This window comes from Procambarus clarkii, chromosome 3 (genome assembly GCF_040958095.1).
Source record: "Procambarus clarkii isolate CNS0578487 chromosome 3, FALCON_Pclarkii_2.0, whole genome shotgun sequence".
Classification (NCBI taxonomy): Eukaryota; Metazoa; Arthropoda; class Malacostraca; order Decapoda; family Cambaridae; genus Procambarus; species Procambarus clarkii.
The window spans coordinates 62,828,043-62,843,793 of record NC_091152.1 but is presented as its reverse complement, the minus strand read 5'-3'; the positions used below and the strand labels follow the sequence as shown (position 1 = coordinate 62,843,793).

General features: G+C 38.8%; 1 protein-coding gene across 1 annotated transcript in view; it reads right to left on the bottom strand.

Annotated features, from left to right (window-relative positions):
- The window catches only part of LOC138369125 (uncharacterized), a 68,283-nt gene extending 57,231 nt beyond the window's left edge, over positions 1 to 11,052 (bottom strand). Inside the window, exons 1-14 of the mRNA XM_069332068.1 lie at positions 10,686 to 11,052; positions 9,675 to 9,821; positions 9,387 to 9,524; positions 8,376 to 8,522; positions 7,701 to 7,868; positions 7,215 to 7,370; positions 6,672 to 6,818; positions 6,219 to 6,365; positions 5,934 to 6,068; positions 5,742 to 5,888; positions 3,957 to 4,112; positions 3,177 to 3,332; positions 1,689 to 1,844; positions 444 to 599 (exon numbers count right to left, since the gene is read on the bottom strand). Coding sequence (XP_069188169.1) covers positions 444 to 599; positions 1,689 to 1,844; positions 3,177 to 3,332; positions 3,957 to 4,112; positions 5,742 to 5,888; positions 5,934 to 6,068; positions 6,219 to 6,365; positions 6,672 to 6,818; positions 7,215 to 7,370; positions 7,701 to 7,868; positions 8,376 to 8,522; positions 9,387 to 9,524; positions 9,675 to 9,821; positions 10,686 to 11,052 — 2,323 coding nt within the window. The remainder of the gene's footprint in view (positions 1 to 443; positions 600 to 1,688; positions 1,845 to 3,176; positions 3,333 to 3,956; positions 4,113 to 5,741; positions 5,889 to 5,933; positions 6,069 to 6,218; positions 6,366 to 6,671; positions 6,819 to 7,214; positions 7,371 to 7,700; positions 7,869 to 8,375; positions 8,523 to 9,386; positions 9,525 to 9,674; positions 9,822 to 10,685) is intronic.
- Positions 11,053 to 15,751: the final 4,699 nt, after the last annotated feature.

Below are 15,751 nucleotides of genomic sequence, written 5' to 3'. Positions count from 1 at the left end.
AACACCTTCAGTATTATCTTCAACACCTTCAGTATTACCTTCAACACCTTCAACACCTTCAGTATTACCTTCAACACCTTCAGTATTACCTTCAACACCTTCAGTATTACCTTCAACACCTTCAGTATTACCTTCAGTATTACCTTCAACACCTTCAGTATTACCTTCAACACCTTCAGTATTACCTTCAGTATTACCTTCAACACCTTCAGTATTACCTTCAACACCTTCAGTATTACCTTCAGTATTACCTTCAACACCTTCAGTATTACCTTCAGTATTACCTTCAACACCTTCAGTATTACCTTCAACACCTTCAGTATTACCTTCAGTATTACCTTCAACTCCTTCAGTATTACCTTCAACACCTTCAGTATTACCTTCAACACCTTCAGTATTACCTTCAACACCTTCAGTATTACCTTCAACACCTTCAGTATTACCTTCAACACCGTCAGTATTATCTTCAACACCCTCAGTATTATCTTCAACACCTTCAGTATTACCTTCAACATCTTCAGTGTTACTTTCAACACCTTCAGTATTTCCTTTAACACCTTCAGTATTACCTTCAGCACCTTCAGTATTACCTTCAACACCTTCAGTATTACCTTCAGTATTACCTTCAGTATTACCTTCAACACCGTCAGTATTATCTTCAACACCCTCAGCATTATCTTCAACACCTTCAGTATTACCTTCAACATCTTCAGTATTACCTTCAACACCTTCAGTATTATCTTCAACACCTTCAGTATTATCTTCAACACCTTCAGTATTATCTTCAACACCTTCAGTATTACCTTCAACACCTTCAGTATTACCTTCAGTATTACCTTCAACACCTTCAGTATTACCTTCAACACCTTCAGTATTACCTTCAGTATTACCTTCAACACCTTCAGTATTACCTTCAACACCTTCAGTATTACCTTCAACACCTTCAGTATTACCTTCAACACCTTCAGTATTATCTTCAACACCTTCAGTATTATCTTCAATACCTTCAGTATTACCTTCAACACCTTCATTATTACCTTCAACACCTTCAGTATTACCTTCAGTATTATCTTCAACACCTTCAGTATTACCTTCAACAACTTCAGTATTACCTTCAGCACCTTCAGTATTACCTTCACCACCTTCAGTATTATCTTCAACACCTTCAGTATTACCTTCAACACCTTCAGTATTATCTTCAACACCTTCAGTATTACCTTCAACACCTTCAGTATTATCTTCAACACCTTCAGTATTACCTTCAACACCTTCAGTATTATCTTCAACACCTTCAGTATTACCTACAACACCTTCAGTATTACCTTCAGTATTACCTTCAACACCTTCAGTATTACCTTCAACACCTTCAGTATTACCTTCAACACCTTCAGTATTACCTTCAGTATTACCTTCAACACCTTCAGTATTATCTTCAACACCTTCTGTATTACCTTCAGTATTACCTTCAACACCTTCAGTATTACCTTCAACACCTTCAGTATTACCTTCAGTATTACCTTCAACACCTTCAGTATTACCTTCAGTATTACCTTCAACACCTTCAGTATTACCTTCAACACCTTCAGTATTACCTTCAGTATTACCTTCAACACCTTCAGTATAACCTTCAACACCTTCAGTATTACCTTCAACACCTTCAGTATTACCTTCAACACCTTCAGTATTACCTTCAACACCGTCAGTATTATCTTCAACACCCTCAGTATTATCTTCAACACCTTCAGTATTACCTTCAACATCTTCAGTATTACTTTCAACACCTTCAGTATTTCCTTCAACACCTTCAGTATTACCTTCAGCACCTTCAGTATTACCTTCAACACCTTCAGTATTACCTTCAGTATTACCTTCAGTATTACCTTCAACACCGTCAGTATTATCTTCAACACCCTCAGTATTATCTTCAACACCTTCAGTATTACCTTCAACATCTTCAGTATTACCTTCAACACCTTCAGTATTACCTTCAACACCTTCAGTATTACCTTCAACACCTTCAGTATTACCTTCAGTATTATCTTCAACACCTTCAGTATTACCTTCAACACCTTCAGTATTACCTTCAACACCTTCAGTATTACCTTCAACACCTTCAGTATTACCTTCAGTATTACCTTCAGTATTACCTTCAGTATTACCTTCAACACCTTCAGTATTACCTTCAGTATTACCTTCAACACCTTCAGTATTACCTTCAACACCTTCAATATTATCTTCAACACCTTCAGTATTATCTTCAACACCTTCAGTATTACCTTCAACACCTTCAGTATTACCTTCAACAACTTCAGTATTACCTTCAACACCTTCAGTATTACCTTCAGCACCTTCAGTATTATCTTCAACACTTTCAGTATTATCTTCAACACCTTCAGTATTATCTTCAACACCTTCAGTATTACCTTCAACACCTTCAGTATTACCTTCAACACCTTCAGTATTACCTTCAACACCTTCAGTATTATCTTCAACACCTTCAGTATTATCTTCAATACCTTCAGTATTACCTTCAACACCTTCATTATTACCTTCAACACCTTCAGTATTACCTTCAGTATTATCTTCAACACCTTCAGTATTACCTTCAACAACTTCAGTATTACCTTCAGCACCTTCAGTATTACCTTCAACACCTTCAGTATTATCTTCCACACCTTCAGTATTACCTTCAACACCTTCAGTATTATCTTCAACACCTTCAGTATTACCTTCAACACCTTCAGTATTATCTTCAACACCTTCAGTATTACCTTCAACACCTTCAGTATTATCTTCAACACCTTCAGTATTACCTTCAACACCTTCAACACCTTCAGTATTACCTTCAACACCTTCAGTATTACCTTCAACACCTTCAGTATTACCTTCAGTATTACCTTCAACACCTTCAGTATTACCTTCAACACCTTCAGTATTACCTTCAGTATTACCTTCAACACCTTCAGTATTACCTTCAACACCTTCAGTATTACCTTCAGTATTACCTTCAACACCTTCAGTATTACCTTCAGTATTACCTTCAACACCTTCAGTATTACCTTCAACACCTTCAGTATTACCTTCAGTATTACCTTCAACACCTTCAGTATTACCTTCAACACCTTCAGTATTACCTTCAACACCTTCAGTATTACCTTCAACACCTTCAGTATTACCTTCAACACCGTCAGTATTATCTTCAACACCCTCAGTATTATCTTCAACACCTTCAGTATTACCTTCAACATCTTCAGTATTACTTTCAACACCTTCAGTATTTCCTTCAACACCTTCAGTATTACCTTCAGCACCTTCAGTATTACCTTCAACACCTTCAGTATTACCTTCAGTATTACCTTCAACACCTTCAGTATTACCTTCAACACCTTCTGTATTACCTTCAGTATTACCTTCAACACCTTCAGTATTACCTTCAACACCTTCAGTATTACCTTCAGTATTACCTTCAACACCTTCAGTATTACCTTCAACACCTTCAGTATTACCTTCAACACCTTCAGTATTACCTTCAACACCTTCAGTATTACCTTCAACACCGTCAGTATTATCTTCAACACCCTCAGTATTATCTTCAACACCTTCAGTATTACCTACAACACCTTCAGTATTACCTTCAGTATTACCTTCAACACCTTCAGTATTACCTTCAACACCTTCAGTATTACCTTCAACACCTTCAGTATTACCTTCAGTATTACCTTCAACACCTTCAGTATTACCTTCAACACCTTCTGTATTACCTTCAGTATTACCTTCAACACCTTCAGTATTACCTTCAACACCTTCAGTATTACCTTCAGTATTACCTTCAACACCTTCAGTATTACCTTCAGTATTACCTTCAACACCTTCAGTATTACCTTCAACACCTTCAGTATTACCTTCAGTATTACCTTCAACACCTTCAGTATTACCTTCAACACCTTCAGTATTACCTTCAACACCTTCAGTATTATCTTCAACACCCTCAGTATTATCTTCAATACCTTCAGTATTACCTTCAACATCTTCAGTATTACTTTCAACACCTTCAGTATTTCCTTCAACACCTTCAGTATTACCTTCAGCACCTTCAGTATTACCTTCAACACCTTCAGTATTACCTTCAGTATTACCTTCAGTATTACCTTCAACACCGTCAGTATTATCTTCAACACCCTCAGTATTATCTTCAACACCTTCAGTATTACCTTCAACATCTTCAGTATTACCTTCAACACCTTCAGTATTACCTTCAACACCTTCAGTATTACCTTCAACACCTTCAGTATTACCTTCAGTATTATCTTCAACACCTTCAGTATTACCTTCAACACCTTCAGTATTTCCTTCAACACCTTCAGTATTACCTTCAGTATTACCTTCAACACCTTCAGTATTACCTTCAACACCTTCAGTATTACCTTCAACACCTTCAGTACTACCTTCAACACCTTCAGTATTACCTTCAACACCTTCAGTATTACCTTCATCACCTTCAGTATTACCTTCAACACCTTCAGTATTACCTTCAGTATTACCTTCAACACCTTCAGTATTACCTTCAACACCTTCAGTATTACCTTTAACACCTTCAGTATTATCTTCAACACCTTCAGTATTACCTTCAACACCTTCAGTATTACCTTCAACACCTTCAGTATTACCTTCAACACCTTCAGTATTACCTTCAGTATTACCTTCAGTATTACCTTCAGTATTACCTTCAACACCTTCAGTATTACCTTCAGTATTACCTTCAACACCTTCAGTATTACCTTCAACACCTTCAATATTATCTTCAACACCTTCAGTATTATCTTCAACACCTTCAGTATTACCTTCAACACCTTCAGTATTACCTTCAACAACTTCAGTATTACCTTCAACACCTTCAGTATTACCTTCAGCACCTTCAGTATTATCTTCAACACTTTCAGTATTATCTTCAACACCTTCAGTATTATCTTCAACACCTTCAGTATTACCTTCAACACCTTCAGTATTACCTTCAACACCTTCAGTATTACCTTCAACACCTTCAGTATTATCTTCAACACCTTCAGTATTATCTTCAATACCTTCAGTATTACCTTCAACACCTTCATTATTACCTTCAACACCTTCAGTATTACCTTCAGTATTATCTTCAACACCTTCAGTATTACCTTCAACAACTTCAGTATTACCTTCAGCACCTTCAGTATTACCTTCAACACCTTCAGTATTATCTTCAACACCTTCAGTATTACCTTCAACACCTTCAGTATTATCTTCAACACCTTCATTATTACCTTCAACACCTTCAGTATTATCTTCAACACCTTCAGTATTACCTTCAACACCTTCAGTATTATCTTCAACACCTTCAGTATTACCTTCAACACCTTCAACACCTTCAGTATTACCTTCAACACCTTCAGTATTACCTTCAACACCTTCAGTATTACCTTCAGTATTACCTTCAACACCTTCAGTATTACCTTCAACACCTTCAGTATTACCTTCAGTATTACCTTCAACAACTTCAGTATTACCTTCAACACCTTCAGTATTACCTTCAGTATTACCTTCAACACCTTCAGTATTACCTTCAGTATTACCTTCAACACCTTCAGTATTACCTTCAACACCTTCAGTATTACCTTCAGTATTACCTTCAACACCTTCAGTATTACCTTCAACACCTTCAGTATTACCTTCAACACCTTCAGTATTACCTTCAACACCTTCAGTATTACCTTCAACACCGTCAGTATTATCTTCAACACCCTCAGTATTATCTTCAACACCTTCAGTATTACCTTCAACATCTTCAGTATTACTTTCAACACCTTCAGTATTTCCTTCAACACCTTCAGTATTACCTTCAGCACCTTCAGTATTACCTTCAACACCTTCAGTATTACCTTCAGTATTACCTTCAGTATTACCTTCAACACCGTCAGTATTATCTTCAACACCCTCAGCATTATCTTCAACACCTTCAGTATTACCTTCAACATCTTCAGTATTTCCTTCAACACCTTCAGTATTATCTTCAACACCTTCAGTATTATCTTCAACACCTTCAGTATTATCTTCAACACCTTCAGTATTACCTTCAACACCTTCAGTATTACCTTCAGTATTACCTTCAACACCTTCAGTATTACCTTCAACACCTTCAGTATTACCTTCAACACCTTCAGTATTACCTTCAACACCTTCAGTATTACCTTCAACACCGTCAGTATTATCTTCAACACCCTCAGTATTATCTTCAACACCTTCAGTATTACCTTCAACATCTTCAGTATTACTTTCAACACCTTCAGTATTACCTTCAACACCTTCAGTATTACCTTCAACACCTTCAGTATTACCTTCAGTATTACCTTCAACACCTTCAGTATTACCTTCAACACCTTCAGTATTACCTTCAACACCTTCAGTATTACCTTCAACACCTTCAGTATTATCTTCAACACCTTCAGTATTATCTTCAACACCTTCAGTATTATCTTCAACACCTTCAGTATTACCTTCAACACCTTCAGTATTACCTTCATCACCATCAGTATTACCTTCAGCACATTCAGTATTACCTTCAGCACTTTCAGTATTACCTTCAACACCTTCAGTATTATCTTCAACACCTTCAGTATTACCTTCAACACCTTCAGTATTACCTTCAACACCTTCAGTATTACCTTCAACACCTTCAGTATTATCTTCAACACCTGCAGTATTACCTTCAACTCCTTCAGCATTACCTTCAACACCTTCAGTATTATCTTCAACACCTTCAGTATTGCCTTCAACACCTTCAGTATTACCTTCAACACCTTCAGTATTACCTTCAACACCTTCAGTATTAGCTTCAACACCTTCAGTATTACCTTCAACACCTTCAGTATTACCTTCAACACCTTCAGTATTATCTTTAACACCTTCAGTATTACCTTCATCACCTTCAGTATTATCTTCAACACCTTCAGTATTACCTTCAGCACCTTCAGTATTACCTTCAACACCATTATTTCCTTCAACACCTTCAGTATTACCTTAAACACCTTCAGCATTACCTTCAACACCTTCAGTATTATCTTCAACACCTTCAGTATTACCTTCAACACCTTCAGTATTACCTTCAGCACCTTCAGTATTACCTTCAGCACCTTCAGTATTACCTTCAACACCTTCAGTATTACCTTCAACACCTTCAGTATTACCTTCAACACCGTCAGTATTATCTTCAACACCCTCAGTATTATCTTCAACACCTTCAGTATTACCTTCAACATCTTCAGTATTACTTTCAACACCTTCAGTATTTCCTTCAACACCTTCAGTATTACCTTCAGCACCTTCAGTATTACCTTCAACACCTTCAGTATTACCTTCAGTATTACCTTCAGTATTACCTTCAACACCGTCAGTATTATCTTCAACACCCTCAGTATTATCTTCAACACCTTCAGTATTACCTTCAACATCTTCAGTATTACCTTCAACACCTTCAGTATTATCTTCAACACCTTCAGTATTATCTTCAACACCTTCAGTATTATCTTCAACACCTTCAGTATTACCTTCAACACCTTCAGTATTACCTTCATCACCTTCAGTATTACCTTCAGCACATTCAGTATTACCTTCAGCACTTTCAGTATTACCTTCAACACCTTCAGTATTATCTTCAACACCTTCAGTATTACCTTCAACACCTTCAGTATTACCTTCAACACCTTCAGTATTACCTTTAACACCTTCAGTACTATCTTCAACACCTTCAGTATTACCTTCAACTCCTTCAGCATTACCTTCAACACCTTCAGTATTATCTTCAACACCTTCAGTATTGCCTTCAACACCTTCAGTATTACCTTCAACACCTTCAGTATTACCTTCAACACCTTCAGTATTAGCTTCAACACCTTCAGTATTAGCTTCAACACCTTCAGTATTACCTTCAACACCTTCAGTATTATCTTCAACACCTTCAGTATTACCTTCATCACCTTCAGTATTACCTTCAACACCTTCAGTATTACCTTCAGTATTACCTTCAGTATTACCTTCAACACCGTCAGTATTATCTTCAACACCCTCAGTATTATCTTCAACACCTTCAGTATTACCTTCAACATCTTCAGTATTACCTTCAACACCTTCAGTATTATCTTCAACACCTTCAGTATTATCTTCAACACCTTCAGTATTATCTTCAACACCTTCAGTATTACCTTCAACACCTTCAGTATTACCTTCATCACCTTCAGTATTACCTTCAGCACATTCAGTATTACCTTCAGCACTTTCAGTATTACCTTCAACACCTTCAGTATTATCTTCAACACCTTCAGTATTACCTTCAACACCTTCAGTATTACCTTCAACACCTTCAGTATTACCTTCAACACCTTCAGTATTATCTTCAACACCTTCAGTATTACCTTCAACTCCTTCAGCATTACCTTCAACACCTTCAGTATTATCTTCAACACCTTCAGTATTGCCTTCAACACCTTCAGTATTACCTTCAACACCTTCAGTATTACCTTCAACACCTTCAGTATTAGCTTCAACACCTTCAGTATTACCTTCAACACCTTCAGTATTACCTTCAACACCTTCAGTATTATCTTCAACACCTTCAGTATTACCTTCATCACCTTCAGTATTATCTTCAACACCTTCAGTATTACCTTCAGCACCTTCAGTATTACCTTCAACACCATTATTTCCTTCAACACCTTCAGTATTACCTTCAACACCTTCAGCATTACCTTCAACACCTTCAGTATTATCTTCAACACCTTCAGTATTACCTTCAACACCTTCAGTATTACCTTCAGCACCTTCAGTATTACCTTCAACACCTTCAGTATTACCTTCAGTATTATCTTCAACACCTTCAGTATTATCTTCAACACCTTCAGTATTACCTTCAACACCTTCAGTATTACCTTCATCACCTTTAGTATTACCTTCAGCACCTTCAGTATTACCTTCAACACCTTCTGTATTACCTTCAGTATTATCTTCAACACCTTCAGTATTACCTTCATCACCTTCAGTATTACCTTCAGTATTATCTTCAACACCTTCAGTATTACCTTCAACACCTTCAGTATTATCTTCAACACCTTCAGTATTATCTTCAACACCTTCTGTATTATCTTCAACACCTTCAGTATTACCTTCAGTATTATCTTCAACACCTTCAGTATTATCTTCAACACCTTCAGTAGTACCTTCAACACCTTCAGTATTATCTTCAACACCTTCAGTAGTACCTTCAACACCTTCAGTATTACCTTCAACACCTTCAGTATTATCTTCAACACCTTCAGTATTACCTTCATCACCTTCAGTATTATCTTCAACACCTTCAGTATTACCTTCAGTATTACCTTCAGCACCTTCAGTATTACCTTCAGTATTACCTTCAACACCTTCATTATTACCTTTAACACCTTCAGTATTACCTTCAACACCTTCAGTATTACCTTCAACACCTTCAGTATTATCTTCAACACCTTCAGTATTACCTTCAGTATTACCTTCATCACCTTCAGTATTACCTTCAGCACATTCAGTATTACCTTCAGCACTTTCAGTATTACCTTCAACACCTTCAGTATTATCTTCAACACCTTCAGTATTACCTTCAACACCTTCAGTATTACCTTCAACACCTTCAGTATTACCTTCAACACCTTCAGTATTATCTTCAACACCTTCAGTATTACCTTCAACTCCTTCAGCATTACCTTCAACACCTTCAGTATTATCTTCAACACCTTCAGTATTGCCTTCAACACCTTCAGTATTACCTTCAACACCTTCAGTATTACCTTCAACACCTTCAGTATTAGCTTCAACACCTTCAGTATTACCTTCAACACCTTCAGTATTACCTTCAACACCTTCAGTATTATCTTCAACACCTTCAGTATTACCTTCATCACCTTCAGTATTATCTTCAACACCTTCAGTATTACCTTCAGCACCTTCAGTATTACCTTCAACACCATTATTTCCTTCAACACCTTCAGTATTACCTTCAACACCTTCAGCATTACCTTCAACACCTTCAGTATTATCTTCAACACCTTCAGTATTACCTTCAACACCTTCAGTATTACCTTCAGCACCTTCAGTATTACCTTCAACACCTTCAGTATTACCTTCAGTATTATCTTCAACACCTTCAGTATTATCTTCAACACCTTCAGTATTACCTTCAACACCTTCAGTATTACCTTCATCACCTTTAGTATTACCTTCAGCACCTTCAGTATTACCTTCAACACCTTCTGTATTACCTTCAGTATTATCTTCAACACCTTCAGTATTACCTTCATCACCTTCAGTATTACCTTCAGTATTATCTTCAACACCTTCAGTATTACCTTCAACACCTTCAGTATTATCTTCAACACCTTCAGTATTATCTTCAACACCTTCTGTATTATCTTCAACACCTTCAGTATTACCTTCAGTATTATCTTCAACACCTTCAGTATTATCTTCAACACCTTCAGTAGTACCTTCAACACCTTCAGTATTATCTTCAACACCTTCAGTAGTACCTTCAACACCTTCAGTATTACCTTCAACACCTTCAGTATTATCTTCAACACCTTCAGTATTACCTTCATCACCTTCAGTATTATCTTCAACACCTTCAGTATTACCTTCAGTATTACCTTCAGCACCTTCAGTATTACCTTCAGTATTACCTTCAACACCTTCATTATTACCTTTAACACCTTCAGTATTACCTTCAACACCTTCAGTATTACCTTCAACACCTTCAGTATTATCTTCAACACCTTCAGTATTACCTTCAGTATTACCTTCAGCACCTTCAGTATTACCTTCAGTATTACCTTCAACACCTTCATTATTACCTTTAACACCTTCAGTATTACCTTCAACACCTTCAGTATTACCTTCAACACCTTCAGTATTATCTTCAACACCTTCAGTATTACCTTCATCACCTGATAATTCCTTGTTTTCCCTTGTTAGTTCCCTTCCCATACCTTTATCATTATTCATTGTGTCCTTAACTAATATATTTTTATCTAAGATATAAATAGGTGCTCAGTAAACCAGTACAAGGACTATTATTTCTTATCTTGCCAGGACTGTCAGCAAGGAGACAAGATGGCGGCACACAACCGGAACAGAACAAACCAAAGAATCGAAAACAAGACATTTTTCGACTATTTCGAATTCCAGCAGCAGCTGCAAGAGCTGGACAATGGAGTAGTTGTCTATCCCAACTCTATTGTGACATACATCATTCCTCCCAACACCAATATACACAAACTCCGGGCACACGTAAAGCAAGAAATTGTTTAGGCGAAAAATATAAAAAATTGTGCTAATAGGAACTCCGTTATTGATTCTTTGCGGCAAGTTTCAACGTATTTAGAAAATTGTAAGGAGTTCTCGCAAAAAAATGGTGTAGCCATGTTTTTTACCAATCATTTCCGTAACGAGAATGTTGGGATTGACGGCCCCCTGGAGTGTGTGATGGAGCCCCCCTTCAAAATTAGGTCGACAATTTATAGATGTAGCAACAAAATATGCACAGAGCCCCTGTGGAAGCAGGCCAAAAACTCACAGGGAAATCTCATATATGTCATCATTGATGCCAGCGATATTTTGATCGCGCTGGTAAGTGTCCACGAAGAAAAAGTTCTTTACCACAAGAACAACAACGCTCCCTCCAAGCACGGCCGAGGGGGGCAATCCGCCTCCAGGTTCGAGAGAATAAGGACTGAAAAGGTTTAACAGTTTACGAAGAACTGTGTTGACCGGTTGACAGAAGTGTTGACGCAACACGAGGACACTGACGTTGTGCTAGGAGGCGTCGGCCAAGTTAAGGACACGTTCCTACAAATGATAAACAAGACCCAAAAACAGAAAATAAAACTAACTCTTTCATTAGGGAAAAATGGCGTCGAAGGACTGCACGAAGCAATCCAAAAGTCTCAACCCCTCTTGAAAAACATCGGCGGAGACACAAACACAAAGCTGATCGAAGATATTTTCGCACACCTAAAGCAGGGGGAGGACGACATGGTGTGTCTGGGTCAACAGGCCGTCACTGCAGCAGTGACCTGTGGCGCAGCCCGCGTCCTGCTTCTCTGGGATGGCCTCCCTCTTAACACTGATCTAATAAACAGTTGTTTCGATTTCCGTACTGAAGTGAAAATATTCCGGAACACAACCAGCGATACGGACACTCTGGTTAAGACCTTCGGAGGACTGGCAGCAATCAATAGGTTCCCTTACACTCCATTGGAATCCCTCCTCAGCGAGATCCACCTCGACCACTGAGTCCATGAAGGACACGAGGAGCTCCGTGTCCACCCCGGATAGTGAGGAGCTCCGTGCCCACCCCGGATAGTGAGGAGCTCCGTGCCCACCCCGGATAGTGAGGAGCTCCGTGCACACCCCGGATAGTGAGGAGCTCCGTGCACACCCCGGATAGTGAGGAGCTCCGTGCCCACCCCGGATAGTGAGGAGCTCCGTGCCCACTCCGGATAGTGAGGAGCTCCGTGCCCACCCCGGATAGTGAGGAGCTCCGTGCCCACCTGAGGAGAATTGACCTGTGACATTTATATGTTTTTAATTTATATGGAATATATATTTTACATTAATTTATATTTATTTAAAAAAACGAACTGTAATAGTTAAAGTGAACTGTATTTCTTAAAATTCAATAAATATTATTGACCACATAGGTAATTTAATTAACTGTCTTCAACTCATATATTGATGCTAGGTAACTAGTTAATTCTTCTTCCTCTTCTCTTACACCTGTCAAAGGTCACTAACAAATAATAGCAGGAATCCTATATGACAGCTATATCAGACGAAATATTGGTATATTGATCATGAGATGAGGGCCAAGGAATATTTACCATATATCAGAGGAAATATTGGTATATTGATCATGAGATAATGACCAAGGAATATTTACCATATATCAGAGGAAATATTGGTATATTGATCATGAGATAAAGACCAAGGAATATTTACCATATATCAGAGAAAATATTGGTATATTGATCATGAGATAATGACCAAGGAATATTTACCTTGGTCTTGTCACTGTTACTTTGATGGTGCTGTGTATAGTGAAGATGGTTACAGTGATGATGGTGGTGTGTGTAGTGTAGATGGTTACAGTGATGATGATGTGTGTAGTGTAGATGGTTACAGTGATGGTGGTGTGTGTAGTGTAGATGGTTACAGTGATGATGGTGGTGTGTGTGTGTAGATGGTTACAGTGATGATGGTGGTGTGTGTAGTGTAGATGGTTACAGTGATGATGATGTGTGTAGTGTAGATGGTTACAGTGATGGTGGTGTGTGTAGTGTAGATGGTTACAGTGATGGTGGTGTGTGTAGTGTAGATAGTTACAGTGATGATGGTGGTGTGTGTAGTGTAGATGGTTAAAGTGATGATGGTGTGAGTAGTGTAGATGGTTACAGTGATGGTGGTGTGTGTAGTGTAGATGGTTACAGTGATGATGGTGGTGTGTGTAGTGTAGATGGTTACAGTGATGATGGTGGTGTGTGTAGTGTAGATGGTTAAAGTGATGATGGCGTGTGTAGTGTATATGGTTACAGTGATGGTGGTGTGTGTAGTGTAGATGGTTACAGTGATGATGGTGGTGTGTGTAGTGTAGATGGTTACAGTGATGATGGTGGTGTGTGTAGTGTAGATGGTTACAGTGATGATGGTGTGTGTAGTGTAGATGGTTACAGTGATGGTGGTGGTGTGTGTAGTGTAGATGGTTACAGTGATGATGGTGGTGTGTGTAGTGTAGATGGTTACAGTGATGATGGTGTGTGTAGTGTAGATGGTTACAGTGATGGTGGTGTGTGTAGTGTAGATGGTTACAGTGATGGTGGTGGTGTGTGCAGTGTAGATGGTTACAGTGATGGTGTGTGTAGTGTAGATGGTTACAGTGATGGTGTGTGTAGTGTAGAGGGTTACAGTGATGGTGGTGTGTAGTGTAGATGGTTACAGTGACGGTGGTGGTGTGTAGTGTAGATGGTTACAGTGATGACGGTGTGTGTAGTGTAGATGGTTACAGTGATGATGGTATGTGTAGTGTAGATGGTTACAGTGATGGTGGTGTGTGTAGTGTAGATGGTTACAGTGATGGTGGTGTGTGTAGTGTAGATGGTTACAGTGATGATGGTGGTGTGTGTAGTGTAGATGGTTACAGTGATGGTGATGTGTAGTGTAGATGGTTACAGTGATGGTGGTGGTGTGTAGTGTAGATGGTTACAGTGATGGTGGTGTGTGTAGTGAAGATAGTTACAGTGATGGTGGTGGTGTGTGCAGTGTAGATGGTTACAGTGATGGTGTGTGTAGTGTAGATGGTTACAGTGATGGTGTGTGTAGTGTAGAGGGTTACAGTGATGGTGGTGTGTAGTGTAGATGGTTACAGTGACGGTGGTGGTGTGTAGTGTAGATGGTTACAGTGATGACGGTGTGTGTAGTGTAGATGGTTACAGTGATGATGGTATGTGTAGTGTAGATGGTTACAGTGATGGTGGTGTGTGTAGTGTAGATGGTTACAGTGATGGTGGTGTGTGTAGTGTAGATGGTTACAGTGATGATGGTGGTGTGTGTAGTGTAGATGGTTACAGTGATGGTGATGTGTAGTGTAGATGGTTACAGTGATGGTGGTGGTGTGTAGTGTAGATGGTTACAGTGATGGTGGTGTGTGTAGTGAAGATAGTTACAGTGATGAAGGTGGTGTGTGTAGTGTAGATGGTTACAGTGATGGTGGTGTGTGTAGTGTAGATGGTTACAGTGATGGTGGTGTGTAGTGTAGATGGTTACAGTGATGGTGGTGTGTAGTGTAGATGGTTACAGTGATGGTGGTGTGTGTAGTGTAGATGGTTACTGTGATGGTGGTGTGTGTATTGTAGATGGTTACAGTGATGATGGTGGTGTGTGTAGTGTAGATGGTTACAGTGATGGTGGTGTGTAGTGTAGATGGTTACAGTGATGGTGGTGTGTGTAGTGTAGATGGTTACAGTGATGGTGGTGGTGTGTAGTGTAGATGGTTACAGTGATGGTGGTGTGTGTAGTGAAGATGGTTACAGTGATGATGGTGGTGTGTGTAGTGTAGATGGTTACAGTGATGATGGTGTGTGTAGTGTAGATGGTTACAGTGATGGTGGTGTGTAGTGTAGATGGTTACAGTGATGGTGGTGTGTGTAGTGTAGATGGTTACAGTGATGATGGTGGTGTGTGTAGTGTAGATGGTTACAGTGATGGTGGTGTGAGTAGTGTAGATGGTTACAGTGATGATGGTGTGTGTAGTGTAGATGGTTACAGTGATGATGGTGGTGTGTGTATTGTAGATTATTACAGTGATGAAGATGGTGTGTGTAGTGTAGATTATTACAGTGATGATAGGGGTGTGTAGTTGTGATGTAGATGTGATGATGATGGTTACAGTGATTGTAATAACCCCCTACGATCCCTGCTACTTGTGTTGTAATTACTGATGCTCTGTCGATCTTGTAAGATGTAAACACCGACCCGTCATACGGGGTCCTAAAGAATTGATACAAACAGAGACCTCTGTAGGCAACTTTAGGGAGTAGAACGTTAGAGAGAGAGTGAGGGGAGAGAGAGTGAGGGGAGAGAGAGTTTTTTTATTATTATTATTATTTTCTACCACAGACGTGGCCACACAGTAACAATGCTAACCAGC